General features: G+C 43.3%; 1 protein-coding gene across 2 annotated transcripts in view; it reads left to right on the forward strand.

Moving 5' to 3' along the window:
- The first annotated feature begins 6,561 nt into the window (after window positions 1–6,561).
- The window catches only part of LOC136431095 (protein FAM53A-like), a 107,038-nt gene continuing 91,392 nt past the window's right edge, over window positions 6,562–22,207 (forward strand). For both annotated transcript variants that reach the window (XM_066422320.1, XM_066422321.1), the window contains exons 1-4: window positions 6,562–6,710; window positions 15,239–15,514; window positions 17,082–17,145; window positions 18,811–19,559. In XM_066422320.1, coding sequence (XP_066278417.1) covers window positions 15,437–15,514; window positions 17,082–17,145; window positions 18,811–19,559 — 891 coding nt within the window. In that variant the 5' untranslated portion in view covers window positions 6,562–6,710; window positions 15,239–15,436. The remainder of the gene's footprint in view (window positions 6,711–15,238; window positions 15,515–17,081; window positions 17,146–18,810; window positions 19,560–22,207) is intronic.

Genomic DNA, 22,207 nt, shown 5'->3' on the forward strand with positions numbered 1-22,207 from the left:
TTATTCTAGTTTACGTGACTACTTATAACTAGCTACAATCCCTTTCACATCAAAGTGGTGTAGGCCCAATGTCCCACGGCAAACTGCGTCATCTAGCGGATCGGTAACGAATGGCACAAAGCAGTGCAACCCGTACCGTGCTGTCTACGTACCGTGGGCAATCAACAGTTACAGTATTAGTAATTTGATTCTTACCAGGGACACTTGAGAAACGTTCTCTCTGTCCCCATTGCTTAAAATTGCAATTCAGATATGTATATCATTTGTCACTTGCAGCATTTTCTCTTCTAGTGAAAAGAACCATTTTTATTTCCGTGCCTTACACCGGTGGTTCAGGGTTGGGGAGGCACATGTTGTGAGATAAAATGTGACCGTTACTTCATTCAAATATTTCAATGTCAAGAATCCCTTGTAATGTTGCCTTAAGTAAGCTCGATAGCTTTGTATTAGTTCCGGTCGTTTAACGCGTCCCGTCATGTTCCGATGATAGATATAAATTTCCCCTGCCCTTTGGTTGTCACGCCATCTGACGGCAGTCAAGTTCTCCTTCAAGTTCGGCAGATTTGGCAGAAAATCGACACGAAGGCGTGTTAATGTCTCCGTTCCACGGTTGACATTTCAGGAGGGCCGTGCAGTTTCCGCCGGAGTAGAACTGGCACGCCTGCCAGGCACAGATAGCGCGTCCACCGCCTCGTGAGCGGTGATCATTCCCGTCATCATCATATAAATATGGCTCCTAAAGTACTAGCGGTGACTCCACAGCCTGTCAGGGTTATATCCGTCCCCAACAATACGCTCGTTATCATCTTTAGAACCCTTTTAGTCGAAATCATATCCGCTCAGATTGCCTTTATCGCAGTATGCTGACCGAAAGAAATGTAACTTCCGTTACCGACAATTGTACGTGTCATTTTCAACCTATTCATAAATGAACACCATACTTAAGCATGACTTTGTCCACTTGTATGTTGTAATTACCTGGATTTGATTTCTATGCGCGCCACCCGCTATACTCAGCCCCTTTGTTGTGATGATGAGAAAGTAAAATTTCATCGTGTCTTTTTGTCTCGCTGTGTCATTGACCGAACGTTTCAATATTACAGGCCGCATTTGCAAGTGTAATTGTTTCGCCACATTCAATTCACACGTAATAAACCTGTCTCGATAAAATCTAGGAAAGCGCAATAGTCGTAACGGCCTATATTAATCGATTCTGTAGATTGTGCTAATGATGCACTGAGTGCTACAATAATCTATAAACTTTAAAAGCTTTATCGATAACTTAAGGTAAATCAGATGGCAATATGCATGTTCATAGTGAACAAAATTCAAATGTCGGTGGTAGAAAGATCTAGAAAGTGAGGGGTGTTTGCAAGCATTTTCAAGCAACTGGATACATTCCGGGAAACGGTCACTCACTGACCACTGATGCTACCTGAAACGTCTGACCGTCTCCAAAATCTATCCAGTTGCTTGAGTAAAAGTTTACCTTGCGTATCTATTACCTGGACCTTCATCCACGCATGAAGGGTGTTTGGAAAGGCTGGCTCGCTCTCCTGGTGGCTCTGCTCCTTATATGGCTATTGATTGTGCGTGGCGCGATCATTAAAGTTACGGCTGTCCCTCGGGGACCTGTTTACAGCCATGTATGCTTCTCATCCACGGTTGGTCGACCCTCATGGTTAAGGTATTCCTCAGATGACCTACTTTCTCCAGGAGGGAAGAAAATCGAGAACCTACCACACGGCGGGTAAGACGGGAAAGAGAAGGGAAGACGTCGAGGGATATCGTCTGCAAGGACTTCTGCAAGGTATTGTGCTGTCCTTCTCTCGAGTCTCATTTCCTTCTGTCGTCTGTGTAGACAATGTTATAAAAAGCCATGGAGGTGTGCATTTGATCAATGTCAATGACTCGTTTTCCATGTAGTCCGTTTGCTTTTGTGTGTGAAAAAGACGTTGCGTTTCCGGCCGTTACCTGCCATGATGGACCGTGGCAAAAACCTGCCGACCCTTGCTTTTTTTGTGATCGACCGGTGGCAGGGGACATAACATTTTCGATCTGATATCCGAGTGATGTAAAGGTTGTAGAATCTTTTCCTCATTTCTCTTGCAATAAGAAAGGTGATATAATCTATTTTCAAAAAAGAGAGAGTTCCTTCCGGTACTGACACTTTTTTCAGTCCAGTACTCGGGAACACAACTTTGATATCATTGGTCTTAGAATCGTGAAGAACTGAAGGGTGTCTTCTTGATGCTGTCACGTTGTCTCTGGACACTGCCATGTGAGACCATGTCACCCCCGTCAATATTCTGTAGCCCATACTACTTTCTCAGAGAAAGAGAGAGAGAAAGAGAGAGAGTGAGAGAGAGAGAGTGAGAGAGAGAGAGAGAGAGAGAGAGAGAGAGAGAGAGAGAGAGAAAGCGAGACTATAGAAGATTTGTTTGAAGTACAAAATTAGTGAAGGGAAGCAGTTCGAGAGCCTTTGCACATGGAAGGGCCATTTAGCAACGCCAGAATGATGAAAACGGGTAGCGGCGGCGGCACGCTTTCAGAGGGCCAACATAAAGCTTCCTTGATTAACGACGATCCTCTGATGTTATTTCCCTGGACCTTAACTTATTTCCAAGTCATGGCGAAGTAATCCCTTTAATTCCGAACCTCCGCAACTCATCAATTTGGAAAGGTTCTGTATCAAAGGCGCCATCAGATGATACCTTTTCAAGGTTGCGGCGCTCTCTTGTGACATCCCTAATTTTCTAAACGAGCCCTGTGAGCGCGAAACTTGCAGAGTTAATGTACATTGCCAGAGAAGATGATCTGCAGTTGTGACACAAAACGGTACAGGAGGCAGGGGTGATGCACGGCTCATCAGTGATCGTCATTTGCGGGGATTACATACAAGCTGCAGCGGCATCAGTATGCACCAGGTTACCTATGGGACGGTCAAATAATTCAACAAACATCAAACAACATCGCGGAGAGAAGTCGACGCCTTTTTTCAATCCACTGGTGGGTTATTCCTAACGCGATCGTGAAAGTGCTCGAGTTGTTGTGTAGAGTAGGTTTCAGAAAACCTTGACTTATATATGGCATGCAATTACTAGTGCATACTAACGCCCATGACAGAAATATAATCATTTCGGGAAGTGATGTTTGTCTCTACCGGTGCACTGATAATTTACATCATTCGAGCAGCGCTCTCAGTACACTACTAATATGCCTAATGTGATCTACCACGCAGTATGCGGAGCCTAGTGATCATTAGCAACCCCGATTCTTAATTGTAAGGTTGTGAGTTCGAATCCCCGCTGTTATCGCTCACCCTCGTGTATGTTGCTGGAAAGTAATTTCCACTCTGATATTAATGTTGTGTGTATAAAACATATTTCATTCAAACATTCCAAGCTCTAAGATGAATTTAAGAGGATTGCATAGGACAGGGTATTGTTAGCCGTCCGTGTTCATTAAAATTGTTCAACAGGCCCGGGGGATTTGATGTTCCCGTGCCTATCGGTTGCCGATATGGCTAGTGGGAAAAAAGCTTTTAAATGAACATCTCTCTTTCCACCCTCCTTCAATGATTCTCCTGAAACCTAGCCTCGTGTGCCGTTGTTTGGTGTCAGGGAAAGCAGGTCGGAGTGGAATGAATAAGATTTCGCCCCAGGTCGTGAAGATAGCCTACTTCACATCAAACTGATTGCGAGCCGGTCAAATATACAGGTCTACATAGGCCTGGCTAAGACGCAAAGCTGCCTCTTCGTTTTATTGCACCATTCATCGCCCATCCGTCTCCAAATGTATTTTTCGCTTTCAGTCTATGACGTCCAGGCGTTATCTCCTCTGAAACCTGCGCTTAGCGGCTGTCCTTTCCCGCGCTTTTCCTCCTTCATTGATCCCGCCCACGCCGCGCTGGGAGAATCTCATTCATAAAACACGGCCGACCTGGAGGCCATCAAGGCCCCGCTTTGGATGTACGTCACGATCGGCAGTCAGTACAAATCTCAGATAGCGAGTCGCGGGGCTCATCATTGCCTTGGCTTGATGGAACGGTGCATCAGATGCTGGCTGACGCCAATCTTCTCTCTGGGGCGCAGTAGTCCACCTCTGGAGCATTTTCTTTTCTTCTTTTTGTATTCTTGAACGGTCTGAATTTATATACGATTTGTACGTGAACTTTTAAAACGTCGGATCCGCGGAAACTGATGAAATTCATGACATGTTCTTGCATTTTTTTCTCTCTCTGTTATACTCGTCTGCTCTTTCTTCTCAGGCGTTGTAAAAGGGAATTGGTTACTAAAAGTAACTCAGCTATATTTCCGCCTTCTCATTATTCCTGCACGATAATGTGCAGTTTAAACTTCATACGCATGGCGGCGCTTAAAGTGGACCGTAATTTGCCTGGCTGGTCAACACAAGGCCCACGCGATGCGTGTCCCGTGAAACAGGTGCGCCGTTGAGAATTCCTAGTCTCCAAGCAGACCCAACGGTTGCAAAGACCGTATCCAATTGCTTCGGTTGCAATAATTTTTTTCTGCCAGTTGGATACGGTCTTCGCAACCGTTGGATCTGCTTGGAGATTAGAGAATTCCGTCTCCGACTCGCTCTGGTCAACGGCCGCTATTCTCTGTGCGATCAGCGCTCTTCGCAAGACATTTGGTTCTTGACTGCGGGTAATGTCCAGCGTTGTCACGCCATCACGTCGGTCGTTCGTTCCACTCTTCACGTTCTGTATTTCGGAGAGGTGCCAACATTAGCCGGGCACGTACGCCATGCACAACTGAACGGTGGATGGGCCCGGGGTCGTGCGCCTTTTAACGCCCTTCACTCATGTGGTGATTTCAGGCACGCACGTTCCTATTCGGAAAATGTTTGAAGTCCCCAAACTTCCGTGTGTAGCGCCCGGAGCCATTAGCATGATTACTAGTACATTGCAATTACTTCAAACCAATGTCTTCGTGAGGACAAGGAGTCCTTGTCCTCACGAAGAATATAAGTCCGTGCAATGGACTCTCCTTATCGGTTCAAGAACATCAGTCGGATTCAGTCCTAAATCGTTTAAGCTGATTTTATACACATAACTAACTGATCTTTATGCAATAGGTCTTGAATACCCACCTGTACATATGTAACCGGCATCGCCTCCCTTGATTATTTAGTACAAATAACTTTTGAGGTCATCATCGGTTAGCGATACTTTTTCTTTACAATTTTCTAAAAAAAAAATATAAAAAAACACGAGACAAAAACACACACACACAAACACACAAAAAAACAGAACTTTTGCCGAATGCCTCTTTTTCAAAGGAATGGCAAAGAGGAGGGCTTCCAGGACCTTTCAGCAAAAAGGTTAAACTCATACCAAATCGCATTTCTTTCATGTTTGAGTGAGAGTGCACCCCAAATTAATCCCTGGCCTGTTCACTCAGCTACTAGTGAACTAGCGATTCTTTCTACAGTCCACAAAGATGATTGTACACATATTTGTATTATACGTTACGTGCTTTACCTTTCATAACTGTTCGCCTCTGTGTTACTCTCAAGGAGAGAGAGGCTTAAATCTCAGTGATTTTAATAGATGAGTTATTCCAGGTGTGTGCCGACTCCACAATTACAAGCGCCGTTCTGCCGACCGGTCTCACAGCATATTTACATACTGTCCCATCTATTTGCGTCTAACTAAATGGCAGCCAGTAAAGAGGAATGGCTGAGAGCGTTTCAATCACTAGCACCACCTCAGTTTCCCAGCGACGGGGTCATGCGTGCCTGTTCCCCATTGATTTTTCGCGTTGGCAAAGCGCCAGCTATGCGTGGGGGAGGGGTATCCCTCTAACTCCCTGCTGTCGATTTCACGAAATCTCACAAAAGCTTGAAAATTGCTGTGCTAAAAACATCGGACGTTGTTAAGTACGACATTCTTTACCGATTGTAACGCTTATAACCTGCCCTGACACGGTTTCCCGCCTCTATCAGGTGTGCAAACCGAAAAGGGAAAGCTGGATGTTTTGAGACTGTCCCTGGCTCGGGTCCATAAATAAAGCCATGATTGCGTATGCTTCCATTTCACGTGGGTGAAAGAGGCGGTAAACACACGGCCCGATCAACTTTCCCTCCACCGCCGCCGCAGCTGATCGTCTCATTTCCGAACGATATCCCCTCACAGAAAACCAGATATCCATTTAAAACCCAAATTGAGCGGTGGACGTCGTTTTTCTGTGAAACGCCCCCTCTTTGTCATTTTTGTGACCCAAGCCTTGCTTTTTCTCGCGTAATTTATCTAACCTTTAACCCTATTGCCATATGATTGGCTAGTATCTGGGCGTTCTCACTGAAACTATGTCGTCAAGGGGTGTACGGATCCAAAGAGTAAATAATTTTACATAATGCAACAGTCATATTGAATTTTGCATATATTGTAAATATATAAGTATTAACGTTTATCATTATAAATGTATGTAGTATATATAATTGTATATAATTGTCTTATAAATTATGAGCTTAAAAATATACATACCCACATTGCCCCTAGTAATGGTTGTGACCATTATTGTAGGTTTGGAGCTGATGCCAAGCGCACACTGAGGCTCTGCTGGGCCGAGGGAAGACAGTGCCTGGAGAAAGGCGAAGGAACACGGTCGCAAAAGGCATAGAAAGACGGGCAAGAGGGCTACATTTCCTCATACCTGCCACAAGATGTTCATGTGAACCTCTAGGTAAGACCAGAGGTCTGCTGACTCCGTAGATTTGCTCTTTCCATTCACGATTCAGTCCGACCGCGAGCTGGCTTCCTCACTATGTGGCCGTGGCATTTTTTTCGCGGGCATACAAATTATGATCGATACGATGTTGCAAATGTGAGGCAAATTATTTTCCATTCTTCATTATAAATCTTGCATCTGTTAGTAATTTTGGAGACAGAAACCAGAACTGTTCGGTCGTGCCTTTGCATGGACTGATATGGTAGGTATCGACGCTGGTGTACTTTACCCAAATCTGTCCTTTTTGTGTTATGCCAGTGTCAATTTCTGTATGGGACGGGTCGATTTCTGTGTGATCAGCTGCACGGTTCTGGGCTCTTTCGTCGTATTTTCCGTTTTGTGATTTACAAGATTTGAACGGCACTTGATTCGAAGATCAAGAGAGCTTGTCAAACTGTAAGAAGGTCGAGTGTTGGCAGAGAGCGGACAGATGTGTGCAGAGGTCAGACGTGGGGAGGGGGAGGGGGTTCGACAAGGGTCGTGTCTGCTCTTATTTTCGCAGTTTTCATCGTTTCCCCTCCACCCTGGACAAATTTTAGAAATACTTGGTGTCTTCTACAAATGGTGTATTCGATACATCCAGCTCCTGTTTGATGTTTTTCACCAGAAGGGCATATGGTGGGCATAGAAGTGGTTCGTGCCAGATCGTTTGCACTGCGGCATTTGGATGGTGCAGGGGAATTTAAAAAAAGTGTAGCATGGTTCATTCGGTTGCACCCTTTTCCCACCATAAATATCTATTTTGGACCAAGTGCCCATCCCAGGCTATAATGATTGGGCATTGTTTCAGAGGCTGCAGTTTTGAGTCATTTATTTGAAAGTGTGAAGTTACACTGAAGTATTTTGTTCAAATGTTCACCATATACTGATACAGTATGATATACATGTATCAGACTACATCACCTTGACTGTGGTAGAAAAGGACACAGACTCTGAGAGGCATAAATTTTGTCTAAACTTCCATGTTCTGATAGTCATGGTCTATTGTGTTCGGTTTTCGCTGGAGGATATAATCAAGCAGTGTGGCGTGACAGGGATGCACGATACGACTTAAAGTGTTTGTTTGAGGTTGGCCTCTCCCGTTTGTACGGGCTACGCAAACCCCTTCAACAAATGTTACAACAGTCCGTGTAGATTTTTCACCTCCATTCAAACTGTTCACATGATGCTGGGGGCCTCCATTGTTTGAAAATTGCAAAGGGCTCTCATCTCTGCTTCACAGAAGCCTGGAGCAACCTTGGAATCCTCTTTGTATCGGATTTCCAATGTGTGGGGCCTTCCATATTCATTCAGGGATCAGTGTCGTATGTGCTAGGCCAGGTTTTTTGTCATGGCAATGATCAACATATTCAGTAACATGTCTAGGGACTGTCTATATGCCCATAACAGTTCTGTCTTCTTTAAAGAGGCATGTACATGTATATCATCTTGCTCCTTACTGAGTTATGTCTGTCTATATCACGAGATGTCTTTGTGTTGTTTGCATTGCATTGAAATCGAGAAGTAAATCCTGGTGTTCAGTTTTCCAGACAGAAACAAGTTGTCTCAGTCGCATCCATGTCAGATCATCTTACCAATTTAACCAGTCAGCTTTTAAATTCATCATCTTCTGTAATATTATTGTAAGTATCCACTTACATAAGCTAGACTAAGCAGCTAGGCCTACCATAAATACATGGAGATGGCTGTGTGAGTACCATGTTTTATATGGCTCTCAAACTTCATATGTATCCAATGAGCTGGTTAGACAATTCTAGTCTGTGTAACCCAAACTCTCACTCTTCAGCCCAGGACTTAATGGAGTCCCCCCCCCCCCACTAGGGGCCTGATCAGTGGGAGGACTGCTAGCAGCAGTGATTCGACCCCGTTCATACTAAATCGCGCAAATCGTGAAGTCGCATTCCTTCACACCAGGGGTCAAACGAGCGCGAGTTGTAAAATCGCGTCCAACAGCTTGATCAACGGCGGACGCGTTATTCGATTGTCACCACTCTTACTGTTGTGTTCAATGACCTTCTTGTACTTCATCTTGAGTTTTTCTACCTTTAATAGTGCTGCATTACTTCCATGTTTTCGCGTATTTGGCCAACTCAGGCAGTCGCCACTTCAGCGTACACGCTCTGGTTTCGGTGGGATCCCTTGAGTTTCTTCTGAATCCCCACATCCCCGAAGATGGCCATCAGTACATGCGTTTTCGTCATTCCATACGCCAAAATCGCCGCCCGATTCTGACATATTTCCGCCGCATTCGGCGTACTATTCCAACAAGCTAGGTGGTAGATGAACATCGTATAATGAGCTGAAAGACTGAATTTGCAGATGACCCCTTGACCCATGACCGGGTCAATATGCAAAGTAAAGCGCCCAACGCGCATCAAGGCGATTTCGAGCGTTCATACTAAGTCGGAATGCAGGCAAATCGCGAGTAAACCACCTCTGGAGGTGGTTTCGCGGAAAGCGATTTCGGGCGATTTCAAATGCGATTTGGAGCGTTCATACTAAGCCACATTATCGCGATTTACGCGATTTCGCGATTTACGCGATTTAGTATGAACGGGGTCTTACATTTAGCTAGACTAAAATCATTCCAGCTAGCACCAGAATTCATGGCAGACATTAGAACAAATTCTAAGCACTGCTGTTCTGAAAGAATGACATTTATCATTTATCAAATCAGATGTGGAAATCTACCAGGAGCTTTGAGTTCACAGACCTGACTAATCTGGCTTAGGATACTCAGGACAACTGCAAATGCTGTCCCTATGGCAAGAACTTGAAGGAGGCAGATACAAATGCCTGGTTTAGAATATGCAGCATTTCCTCTGGACTTTGTCAACCTTATGGGTCAAACCAGGAAAAGGAGTCAAGATGGACGATCATAAAGTACCTTTGGTTTGAGGCTATACATATGCTGTATTAAAAAATGAAATTATCATTATGTGTCGAATGAATGTGTTTGGAACAGGCTTGACTTATGTACATTAGTTTGCAGGTTCTATAGCAGACACCTGTGAGGCTTATATGCAAATTGGCTTTGTTTCATACATTTGTAGTCTAAGAGTATATTTTCTCTGTAGCAGTAACAACTACACCTTCAAGCCCTGAAATTAAGCTGAATAAAATCCTGGGTTAGGGGCTGAACACTGTTGTTTCTTCTGTCATTGAGAGGCATTTTGATTAGGTGAGGCCCTTTAGCAAGGCCCCTTCCTATGAATCTGATACTCTCCCAGTCTTTCTTGTGTATTTTTGACATGTGATCATAAGGGCTTTTCACTGCCAAGAAAGGCGAAACCTGGGTATGGAGACAAAGAGTTTGGGCAAGGTCATTTCGTACTTTGTTTCTCCTTTGTTGTAGCCACGGAGAGTGAGTCTGAGAGCCGACCCTCGCTGGAGTCCTGCTGCCAGCCCCAGGCATGTGGACCTCTGTGCATGTAATAGCTGCAGCTGTCTCCCTCCTCATTATCATGGTTGATCACATTCATCTCCACTTACCGCCTTTCAACAAATGTCCCTCACCACACACCAACCAGGGAGGCCATGCAACTTGCTGGAGTTTATCTTTGAATATGTGCTGTCCTACAATGACAAAGAGGGTGCTAATGTGTTTCAATCCATTTTTTTGTCAATCAGAGATGGTGTCCAGGGTTGGATTGTATAAAGCTCCTATCACATGTGACACACCTTCTGCAAATGTTAAAGGGTTACCAGGGTCTCCTGGCTGCATGTTAGTGCTCCCTGAAGAGTATCACCTTTCTGAGGAGTAGTGCCAAGTTGAAGACAGGGTTGCTTCTGTTTATTTAGTGGTCCTTACAAGTTGGCCTCAGGTCTGCCTACATATAAGGTATGTTATTGTACCTCATCTCCAAGCAGATGTTGGAAAGTGTTTTCTGACTGCCCCATTATTTCTGACAGTCTGTCAGAATATTTTACAATGAAATGTTACCCTCTCCCTGACCCCTTCTTGGAGACATGATTATCAAGTATCCTGGGGCACCTGAGAGCCTGCAGATCCCTTGGCTGCATGTTCCAAGCGAAGGTGTAAAAAGCTGAACGAAATGAAACAAGTTTGGTCCCCACAATAACTATAAGGTGTGATTCAAGTACCCTCCAAGCAGAGGTAAGATCCGGGGTATTTTTGACGTTTTTCTACTTTTCTGTTTTTAGTGAGGAGGGAGACCCAACTAAAAATGGAAAAGTGGAAAAACGTATAAAATACGTTGAAAATACCCGGGATCTTACCTCTGCTTGGAGAGTATGATTCAAGGACCAGACTAGTGTTTCCAAAGCTGCACAAATTTTCTATAATTTTGTTTGATTTAAAATTTATCATAACATCAAAATGGCCATTTTAACTTACTATTTTGTATAAGTGTAACCCCTTCGTCCAGCAGCTCATATACACCATTATGGTTGTCATATGTAAATGACGTCCTTCAGAGGTATATCAGAAGTGCCTGTCAAGCCTGAACACTAATATTTCACAGGTCGTGTTAACCCAATCCCTTACCAAATGCATCATACAGCTCTATTGTCATAATCAGACTCTGCTCAGCCCAACTTTGGAACGTGCAGTTACTTTTATTAATCCTCCTTTTATGTCGGCTCTTTCTCGGGCTGGCTCGGTTGTTTCAACAGTATTTAAAGGGTTGAAGGGACAACAAGGTTCAAATTCCATTCTGAAGTCTCCCAGTCCAGCCAGCTGTTTGGTGAGCCAGTGCGCTGGCTTTGTGCTGTTGTCTGGAAACGTTTCCATGCTCGGGTGACATCAAGCAATTACCTGGGAATGATTGACATTTCCATACACCTTGAGTTGCCGGATCCTCAATTGGAGGGGAACCAAGGAATTGTGAGGAAAGTTTGCCCAGTCTTTTAACAGGGAGGTTTGTCTGGGAAGTGGGTGGGAAGTTGTCAAGAGTGGTTTTCTGCAGTGTTTCCTCTCAATCAACACACAGTTAAAGGGAAGTTTTGCAACAGTCCAAAGTGGACTGTCCATTTAATCCTGCACCAAGTCTGGTTTGTTATTGTTACCTCCTCCAAGTCCAGATTACGTTTTCATTTTTGTTTGTTTATAGTAGGTTGGTTGGTTCGTCAATGTCAACAACAACAACAACAACAACATGACTTTGCATGATTTTTAGGGTAGGTTAGGTCTGGGGGCAAGGTGGGTTTGGCTAAAGGGTATATTACATTAGATTTTGGAAAGGTCTGGAATGCCTCTTTGATTCTTAATCATTAAATCATACAGTAATGTAGGGCAAATGCTGACAGTCTGCAGGGGTCCAAATTAACTTTGTACAGGATGTGCCCCGCAGATAACTTCTGTTATAAATGTGCAGCTGAACATACTATCGTCCTAATAACATGCAACCCTCTAATATGATGTAACGTTGGGTAACATAAATTCGGGATTTTTCCGATAATAGTTGACTGAAATCAATCTAGCAGAACAATATACCATCCTTTTTTTCTATTATTCTGTCAGTATCATGTACTATATTTGCACTAATCATACATATGGTAGATTTTGTCTCTAGTCGTGCTGACACCATAATATTTCAACTTGAAACTACCGTCCGCCGCACGCAGAATGACAGTGCTGTCGGACAGGGGGGCACATTAATTCGGGAGAGAAGATTCGTCTTGAATATCTTACCGTTAATCACATTTTAAACAGCAGCTATTCGTTCCATCCTTGGCTTGAGGAGAGTGCTATGGATATAGACGTGTCCAAGTAAAAAAAATACACGAAAAACGGCCGTACCGCACACATCAGGCCTCCGTGAACAACCCGTGTGTTGAGTCGGTAGCTATAGAACGTCAAAGTCGACATCCACCGTCATGGCAACGTGTACATTATTCATGGAAAGTTAGCCGGACGACGTAGCATTGATAATACTACTATGTCCATGTATTCCGTGTTGTGTTAGGAGCAAACTTTGAGGAAAATATCGTCCTCAGTCCACAATCACACGCAACATTTAGACAAAAAAGTGTTCCTCACAAACCTTCGTCGTCTGCTTGACAACAGGATTCTGGGTAATGATATGGCGGCGGGAAAATACACGTGCCGTAGGTTGTAGCAACAAAGAGGGGTTTTGATGATTGATCACACTTAGAGTCCAATTGCAGGTCAGCAATTTTAAGAAAATAAGTTGTCTTGTAAATGATTGTGTTTAGCAGGAAGCGGATGTGACATTTGTATTATAAACCAGCGGACAACGATGTAGTGTGATTCTCCCACGAAGCCCTCAGACTGTTCCAATAAGGGACGGAGAGTTTTTGTCCTCGTCGCCTTCTAATGCATGCTTATCGAAGCTTTTCAGACAGTGTTCTGAATACGTTAGTCTGTCAAGTTTGCATTTCTATCGGTATTACTGATGTTGTACCCCGTTTTCGAAAAATCCCGAATTTAAGTACCCCACGAATTTATGTTACCCAACGTTATACCAGTGTTGCCAGATGCAGGTGTAATGTGAATTTGGTAAATTTCTCGATGTGGCTTGTCTTAAGGGTTAGTATATGGATATCATGTGTTGATTTTAATCTCAAGAATTCCCAAAGGCAGCATGTTGGCCTTGGAAGATGAGTGATTGATCATTGAGTACATTGAAGTACATGTGAGCTCTTTTACCAAAGTATTTACCTCCCCTCCCCCTAAACATTTTCCTAGGGTGCAACGTGCATGTATTAAGTCCCACAAGATGCCATGATGAGGGTATGAGTATGGAGGGTACATTATTGTCTCCCAGGTCATGCCCTCTCAGCACTGCATGGACCAAATCAGCCACAGTCAAGAGGGCGTGGCTTCGGATTGAGTAATGTTTCATGCATACTCTAGTGCTAATTATGATATTGACTTTAGATAATAGAGTAGTGTTGAAAAGAGTATTATCTTTAAATTATACATTTCATGGGTTGAATTTGTTGATACCTCCTTGCTTCCCAACTTGCTCTCACAAAAGTTTGATGAGGCTGACCTGTCCTGGATAGCGTCCAGTTTTTAAAGACTTATGAACCATGGACTCATGATGGAGATTTGGGAGTTATTGGAAAGCAGTCAAATTCAAACTGCTATGTCTTCTCTACACAGTGTACATTGGGTATCTCCTTGTGTTTGTCTTCGTGTGTTATGTTCAAGTCCAAGTAAGTGATGTTGTTGACTGATTGTGACCAGGGCTAGCTTGTTGTTGCCAGTGAAGCCTTCATGTCCTTGACCCCTAACCCAGACGTCACATTCTGGCGTTGTCCTGCCTGTCTGCAGCCTACATATCTTGGCAACCTTGTGGTGGCTAATTAGCCCCTGCCCATCAGCACAGGAGAGTTATTGTATCGCCAGCCAAGGCAGGAAAGGAGTTTTTTTAAAATTAGTGTTTTCTTTCCAGTTTTCATTTGGTAGGTTCTGTCGTAATGAGAAGGATAGACTCCTGTCTTTTGTGAAAGAAATGTAAGACGTATGGATTTAGATTTCCCCAAATTGAATAATGCTATGCTAGCAAGCTGTATGGGTTTGTTTACACCAGTCAAAGAGGGTCCACAATTTTTTTCTGGCAGAACCACTAACTCAAATGTATGAGATTCATATTCAGAAAGATAAAGTAAGTATCAAATTTTGAACTTTTGCAACTAGAAAATGTTCAGTTCTCCTGGTTGGGCCTTTGCCTTGATTTAAGATATGCTATACTGCAGGCAGTACATTGTATATGTTGGCATTTTGATATGTGACCAACTTGGCAAGGACACTTAGGCCTGCAGGAACATTAGGACATTATCATCTTTCACATACACTTGCTAAAAAATTATTTCAGCCTCCTTTGATTCAGCCATGAGGACAGAAATCTCTGATCAGTCTTTTTCTTAATTAGCATGTCTTGCCTCACCTTTTGCTTTTTATTGCCATGACTTACACCCCTCCTGCTTCTGTGTTACGTGAACAGGTGTGACAGTGCTACTATGAATGATGGTTGTCTGACTGACAATCCTTATTCTTCCCGCTAACCAGCTGGTCCTGTTCATCCCTGGCATGTAGCCAGGCAGTTATTGAGGTCCCTGTCATGTCATCTTTGACAGGATCTATAAGCTGCAACATAAGAGTCTTGGAAAACAGTTGCTACCAGTATCCTGACTTTAATCTGTGCAGCTCTGTACAGTACATGGACAGAGTGAGTGTCAGACACTGTATTGTTTGGTCAATGCAGGTTGCTTGGACATGTTTTGACATGGCTGGCCATGTCAATGTCCTGTCAGGTGTGGGTTCAAGTAGCCTGAAGCTGTTCTGCTTTGGGAAGTATGAGGGTCTGATCATGATCAAAATAGCAGTTGCCAATGTTTTGCTGCCATTGTTCTGATGTATTCAAGTGCCACTTTTCAATACATTTCGATAATCATGATTTTTCATTATATTGTGTATCTACTCTGGTTGCCCTACTGTTGAAGTTGTTAGGAGTTGCCAATGATTGACTTATGCATTATTTTCCTGCCCTCAGTGATCATAGACATCTTCAGCTGTCAAACCTCAGGGATCGCAATTACATCCAATCATCGTCAACATGCTGTAGCTGCGTCCTGACACTGCCAACATCGAGCCAGCGAACCGTGCTCTGGGCACCCCCCGAGGCCTCGCCAAGGGTTGCAAGGAGTCGTCTGTAAGGTTGTCGAAGTCCTGGCAAGACGTGGAAAGTAATATGGTCACGCTGATCACAGAAAAACTACAGAACCACTGTCTGGAAGACAAAGATGTAACATACAATCAGATAGACCATGTGAGTAGTCTGCAATGTCTTGTTGAAAATGTTGTACTAAATGTGTTAATGTAAATGTGCCTTCACAAAGTTTCATCTGCTCAAAGTATGCAACCTTTTCTACTGTTTTTAGATTAAAAACCTTAAGAATCAAGATATTCAAATGAGTACCTCCTTCTTAGATTACTTAGCCTAATGCTAATCCTTTGAGCCCCAACACAACGCACGTAAAAGAACCCACCACACCTTTCGAAAAAGAGTAGCCCTGGTGTGCGATGGTCCAAAACCTACAGTCCCATGACCACACATGGGTTCGCCCTTAGTAATAGCCTCCGGCTAGTTGGGCAACCCTGGCATGTACATGCTGAAGAAATAAATAAATAAACATGTGTTAATTCATAAATGGAGTAAGAAGCCTCAGCTCTTTTGCCAGAAATGATTTTCTATAGACTCGACTTTACCTCAGGGACCTTTTTGAAGTTCAGTTTGTGTTGATTATATTTTGATCTTAAAATCGTAGCACGCGCCTAAAATCTACTTTCTTTGGTCATGAGATGCGAATGATTACTCAGCAAAATGACAGCCTAGACAATGTCAATAAAACTTCCATTTTATTATTATAAGTATGACCTCCACCCATACTATGTAAGATGTACCAGAAGGCACGTTTTAGAATGCAGCTCAACAGCATAATTTTGGATCTCAGATGATCCTCTCTAAGGTGGCTCTTCCAAAACTAATTGGCTGTCTTTTCAGGCAGCTAAGCTTTTCACATTTTGTCCTTCATGCCATGGTGGGTTTTCTTAGGTTGGGACGGCTCAGTGCGAAAATATCTGTGGCGTCAACTTGCACTAACAAAACCCTTAAGTTAAACCATGCATTTTGAATGATGGCCTGTCATCCAGTCGGGTAGCCGTGAAAGCAGTGCGTTGACTGAAATTGTCAAGTGGAATTTAACAATAGGGAATCTTTCCTTATGTAGAAATGAAGAAATTTTCAGAAAACGATTTGCCATATTTGTGGTACTAACATGTCCATACATTCTGCCAATTATTTAGTGGAAACAAGAAGTGTATATTGAAATTTATTGATATCAGTATCAAAAACTGACATGAATGAATTTGGTTTTTAGAATTGACTTGACTTCCCAAGAGGGTAAAGAATACACTCCAGAATTCCTCCAAAATCTTGATGGAAAAGTTGCTATGACAACTCTCAATATACGTTCTTAAATTTTTTATTTGGTGTCCATGCTTGATCACAAGCATGAAGTCTGAAGCTGTTGCAGTTTTCAAGAGCTGGTGCCAACACCAGGGGGGGTTAGACTGTGCCCAAATTATTGCATCAGACTAGGAATGAAGTTTGCTTTTTTCCGAAATGGTTAATTGTTGCAACATGTACTATTATAACACCTTCAGTATAGTTTTATCAAATGTTACTTAGAATTCTAATCTAATCTAATAGCAGCTATCATTACTATTCTGACATGACTGTGATGACAATTGCTGAAAACTTTGATGTTGAAAGTTCATCTTGTTAGCACATTTCCAAGGTTGAGAACTTATGGTTGTTCCGTGTTGTATTTTAGCGCCCTGCCCACCGGAGCCTGCGAGCCCGAAGCTTCACCATCCCGAAAACGTACCGCTATGGAGGTAAGAAAACCCCTGACGTAGTCGGAGCAAATATTCCCTGTTTGCTCGACTAATTGTGTTGGGTGGGCTCGCTTACTTGCAAGAGAGTATAGGTGTCATGGCAGTAGGGGGAGGTGGGGTTACTCCATCAAAGGATATCTTTTGTTGACATGTTGTTGTTGTTTCCTTATGAATGAAGTGTTGCATCAAAAAGAGTATTTCTATACCTTTGTGTCTACTAATCTTTCAGGCTTGTTCAAAAGTGTTTAAGGTTTCTGAAAGACTTGGGACGTGGTATGTTTTGTGAATGGCAAGCTAAAAAATTCATACTACTGTAGGGGGGTTGAAAACAATCAGCGTTCCTTTTCAGGTTTTAGGTAAGATATGCATCAGTCTGGATCCCATTTATTGAAAACACCTATTTAAAACTTCACTTGAAAGTTTTTCTGGCTCCAGAAAAAGAGGAGAACTCAGTTTAGCTTTTACCATACCGGGAATGCTTCCAAGTACTTGAAAATGCCTCTAACCTCCTTAAAATTCAAGTCTAAACAGGAAGCTTTGGTCATTAGGGTTCAACCATTCATTGCTTGTAAGAAGCCATTTGTAAGTTTGGCTAATTGGTCATTACCATATCAAATGACTGCTAAATAAACAAGATACCCCGGCCTTTTCACCTTAATTTCATCTTTGTCTTGCATGGTTTGATACAACAAGCTCATTCATTTGTGGGTCATTGTTGATTGAACTTGTTGAAATGCCAGCAGACCAAATTTGTTGCTAGTGCATGAAACCACAGGCATTCAAACATCCAGGTCAGAAATCAGGTGGCCATTTAAGTTCTTTTCTTTCATCAATGACAAGGGCCTATTATCTCATTATCAGTCCAAGTACTTTTCTTGTTCAACTTTCAACGAAAAAAGCAAATGCCTCATTAGATCTGGACTGGATAGGATTGTTTCTTGGGCAGTGTTCTGAGCTCCCAGGAATTTGACCTAATCTTGCTCCAACCTGTTTTCTTACGTCCATACTCAAAAGCAGTATTACTGCAAATGGCAGATTACCAATACCAAAAAGTAACAAATTTTTGTGACATTTTATTTAAAATATGCATCTGCAGGGGACCTTGCTACGAAAACTTACCAGAAAAAGGTCACAAACTTGGCTGTAGCCATTTAGATAGGGCCTGAATTGTTCCAAGCATCTGTATTCTTCTGGGTAGAGGTTCAGCCATTAGGTGCTCCCAAGTTTCAAATGTCTCCCTCTTATTCCTTGTGGGGGACCTCTGCTCCTTTGAAGAAGCAGGTGCAGTGATGTTTGTAAGAGCAAGAGTGCCTCTTGTTCAAAAACCCAAGTTGATAGATCACTGTCACTGTCAACGTAGAATACTGGTAGTATTCATTGTTTAAAATCCAGTGATAAGACATAACACACTCTTAAAGTCCATCTGTACCAGGTGTTGATAACAGAAACATCATGTTTGTGTCTCGACGCATTCAACCCTGACAGACCTTTTTATGTGGCTAGACCACGAAAACAAAATTACTTGTTTCTTGGACAAGATAACTAATAAGAATGATGCATAACTCATTAGCTGCTATCAAAATGTTACCCTGGATACAGGTTTTTAATGGTTGTTGCATAATGTGTACTAAGATTAGTGTCATATTTTTCCTGTGTGTTTTACAGAGCACAAGAGGAATGCATTTGTGGAGAAGAATGGCCTAAGGTCTGGGGTGACAGAAGCCATGGCGTTTCCCGCAGGGGAGCGCATGACGATTCTGACCCGTAGTCGCCACAAGAGCGAAACCTCTGCACCAACCCGCTTCAACTTCCACTGCAACGACTCCAACGACATATCACAGACGCCGCCAGAGCCCCCGCCGCCAAAGAAACGACACTGCCGCTCCCTCTCCATCCCCACAGAACTTTCACAAACAGATTCCAGCTGGAAGCCCAGTGGCTGCAAGCTCTGGACACCGGTCACTAAACTCAAACAGGGTCAAAACGGGTTGAACAGCACAGCTTCATTCAGAGGGTCCAACAGCAGTTTGTCGTCATTCCCGGTCCATGCAGGGGGGAGATCGCCCTTCAGCCCCAGCGAGCAGTTCTCCACCCCGCCCGAGTCCCCCATCCCCCGCCCAGCCTCCGCCAGCAGCGGTTTCTTCGACACCTCGCTCTCCGCCCCGTGGCTCGACAACAGCCCCACCAGACACAAGCGCACCGACAGCTCCGTCTCCGAGGCCGTGTCCGAGGGCTCCGGCTCGCTGTCGTCCGTCGGAAGCAGCCTGACGTCCACGCCAGAGTTGCCGCGGAGACGGGTGGGTCTCCCGCGAGCCCGGTCCCAGCCCTGCGTCTTGCACCACGACCGCAAGGGAGGGCTGAAACGGAGGCGGGAGGAGGAGAGACCAACGATAGATTTCGTCAAGATGAAAGAGGTTAGTATTCTTGCAATTATACACATGTGTATTCTCAATTGAACATTTCTGACCAACGATTGGTTTTGTCAAGATGAAAGAGGTTGGTATTCTTGCAATGTTCTCAATTGAACATTTCTGTCAGCTTCACCCATACAGTCATATACACTGATGGTTCATTGATATATAGCATATACACATGTAGGACTATAGTGGACAGCAATCCTGCTTTTGAATTTCTTTTTAAAGGGTTTAGATCAAAGATATGAACACCACTTGTAAGCTTTGCAGTCTTTCAGCTGAAAAATATATGATATTGATTAATTTCAATATTTATCAGGTGACAACAACATGATAAATGGCTATTGGTGTATGGTACACAAACATGTTGTCTGTATTCAATTTAGATTTATTGTGTACGTGACTATATTCGACTGTATGCTGACTAACATTCCGGCATGTGTTGTAAATAACTGCACACCATACTTGTTGTTTCTGTTGGCAGGACTAGGCCCTGTGTTTCTGTCCTTATTTGTGTAGTTACTGCTACATATATGTATATGCAGCTACATTATACAGAGCAGGAAGTAGCTCATGTTTTATCGTGCTGTATCTTGGTTCACCAAAAATATCTTTGAACTGCTGAGTGTAACACTAGCTATAGCTGTACATGTGTCACACTGCCATACATGACATATATCAATGGTCAGTTCTTTTCAGTTGGCCTGCAGGCATCATAGTTCAAATACTTGACAAAATGCCATGTTTACTTTCACCTGAGAAACCTGGCAGGCTGGAAATGAACATTGATCTGCCATACACCATGAATGCCTGAGTTGTAATTACTGTCAAAAGGGAGCATGCAGGAACAATAGATAAAATTACAGCCGTCACAATGTAGCACCATGGCATTGCAGTCATGCGGCATGGACGTATATTATATCGCTGTACCTGCCCTGGATAGATTTCGCGTGTTGCCGACCAGAATCAGGACGATTTGGCCCCTTACCAACTTGGCCCAACACCCTGGTCAACTCAGGCCTGGGTCAACTGGTAGATTCAGGTCTGCCTACAAAGTATGCTAAATTCAGGAAGGGACCGCTACACTTTACACAAAATGTTTGTCACCTTCACCAGAAATTATTTCATGACATTAAATAGCCTTCCCTATGATTATGAATCACAAAAATGTAAGATTGCCTCTCATCTTTCTTATGGAAAACAGCATGCAGGCTCCCATCTCAACCTGATACCCAATTGCAACCCCATGCAGCTTCTTGGTGGAGAAGTAATTTTGGAGCAGGGAAGACAAGCTGGATCTCTGGAAACCCTCACCCTAGCTAGAGATAAATATTGTCATGAATAAAGTTCTGTAAGGCGGGGATCAAATCTATGTAGCTTGATGAAGGCACAAACCCTCATTATCCCCTTTCAATCTATGACAGTTACCTGCTTTTATTATATAGTTTTAACCCACCCACTCCCTCTCTCCTGACCACAATGGGCAGTTCCGCACCAGGGTCATGGGTCACAGAAACCCATTTACTAATCCCTTAGCAGGTCAAGCCAACACTTGCGGTGCTGTATCCTCTCCTTTGAAGTTCATCTTGTCTTGGGACACCTGTGAAATTCCCTTGACTGAGTCTTTCTGTTCAGGGTCGCCTGCGAAGGATTTCCAAAAAGATCATACATTTACATGACAGAAGGAGTAATCTGGTGGGGGCAAATGTGGGGCATTCATTGAGGACAGGGGCAGGCTCTGGGGTCAGCCGGGTGCCAGGAGGTCTGCAACAGCCAACATGGAATGGCCGTAAACTATCATAGCATTCATATCTGGCAGGAATTAGGACGCTGGCATGATGGATGCTGCAGGACTTGTCAGTCAAACACCAAGCGGAAAGCTAGTCCGTTTTCTGGGGCTCTCCGTGAAGAATGGAATAATGCTGCACCATCATAGTACTATGTACCTTAAGTACTAATTTGCAAAGGCTTATGTTTTAATGAAATTCTTTTGTAAAATGGTCATTAGGCAAGATTTCAGATCCTTTAAGTTTAAGATGCACCGTCATACTTAAGACTTTTGAGATGACCCATACACACTGGTAATGATGACATCCTAGCATACATCGGCCCAGTTACTAGACCTTACATCAGTGCCGTGGAGTAATGATTATAATTCCCAGTAAATGTGGCTTTTGTGAATTAAGGCAGCTTCTACATACAGTAGGTCAATTGCAGTGTATGGCTTACGTCTTCAGACCTATGGTACCTTACCTTCTTGAGTGTACCCCTTACTTTTGATTGGACAACTGTTACTAAGTGTGTCAATAGGTCCTGATGTGAGGTCAGCAGGTCAATAAAGGAAGATGGACTCCTGGTCCTATACTAAAGGATGCTCAGGATGTTACATGGATTCCCATCAATCGCTGACACAAATGTCTTCCATGTAGATTGGGGCAGTAATGTTCTTTGGCATTTTGGTACATATTTGTGCAAATTGATTGGACTATATCAGCTATATATATGTATGTATGTGAGGAATAGTGACAAAATGAAGGAGAGCAGAAATGAGGAGCTTTCGTTTCAGCTTCAAAATCTTGTCGAGCATGCGTCAGTCAGTCTTTTGACAGGATGTTGTTGCTCATGACTGGCAAAGATTATGGCCTTTT

The sequence above is a fragment of the Branchiostoma lanceolatum genome, chromosome 3 (genome assembly GCF_035083965.1).
Source record: "Branchiostoma lanceolatum isolate klBraLanc5 chromosome 3, klBraLanc5.hap2, whole genome shotgun sequence".
Taxonomy (NCBI): domain Eukaryota; kingdom Metazoa; phylum Chordata; class Leptocardii; order Amphioxiformes; family Branchiostomatidae; genus Branchiostoma; species Branchiostoma lanceolatum.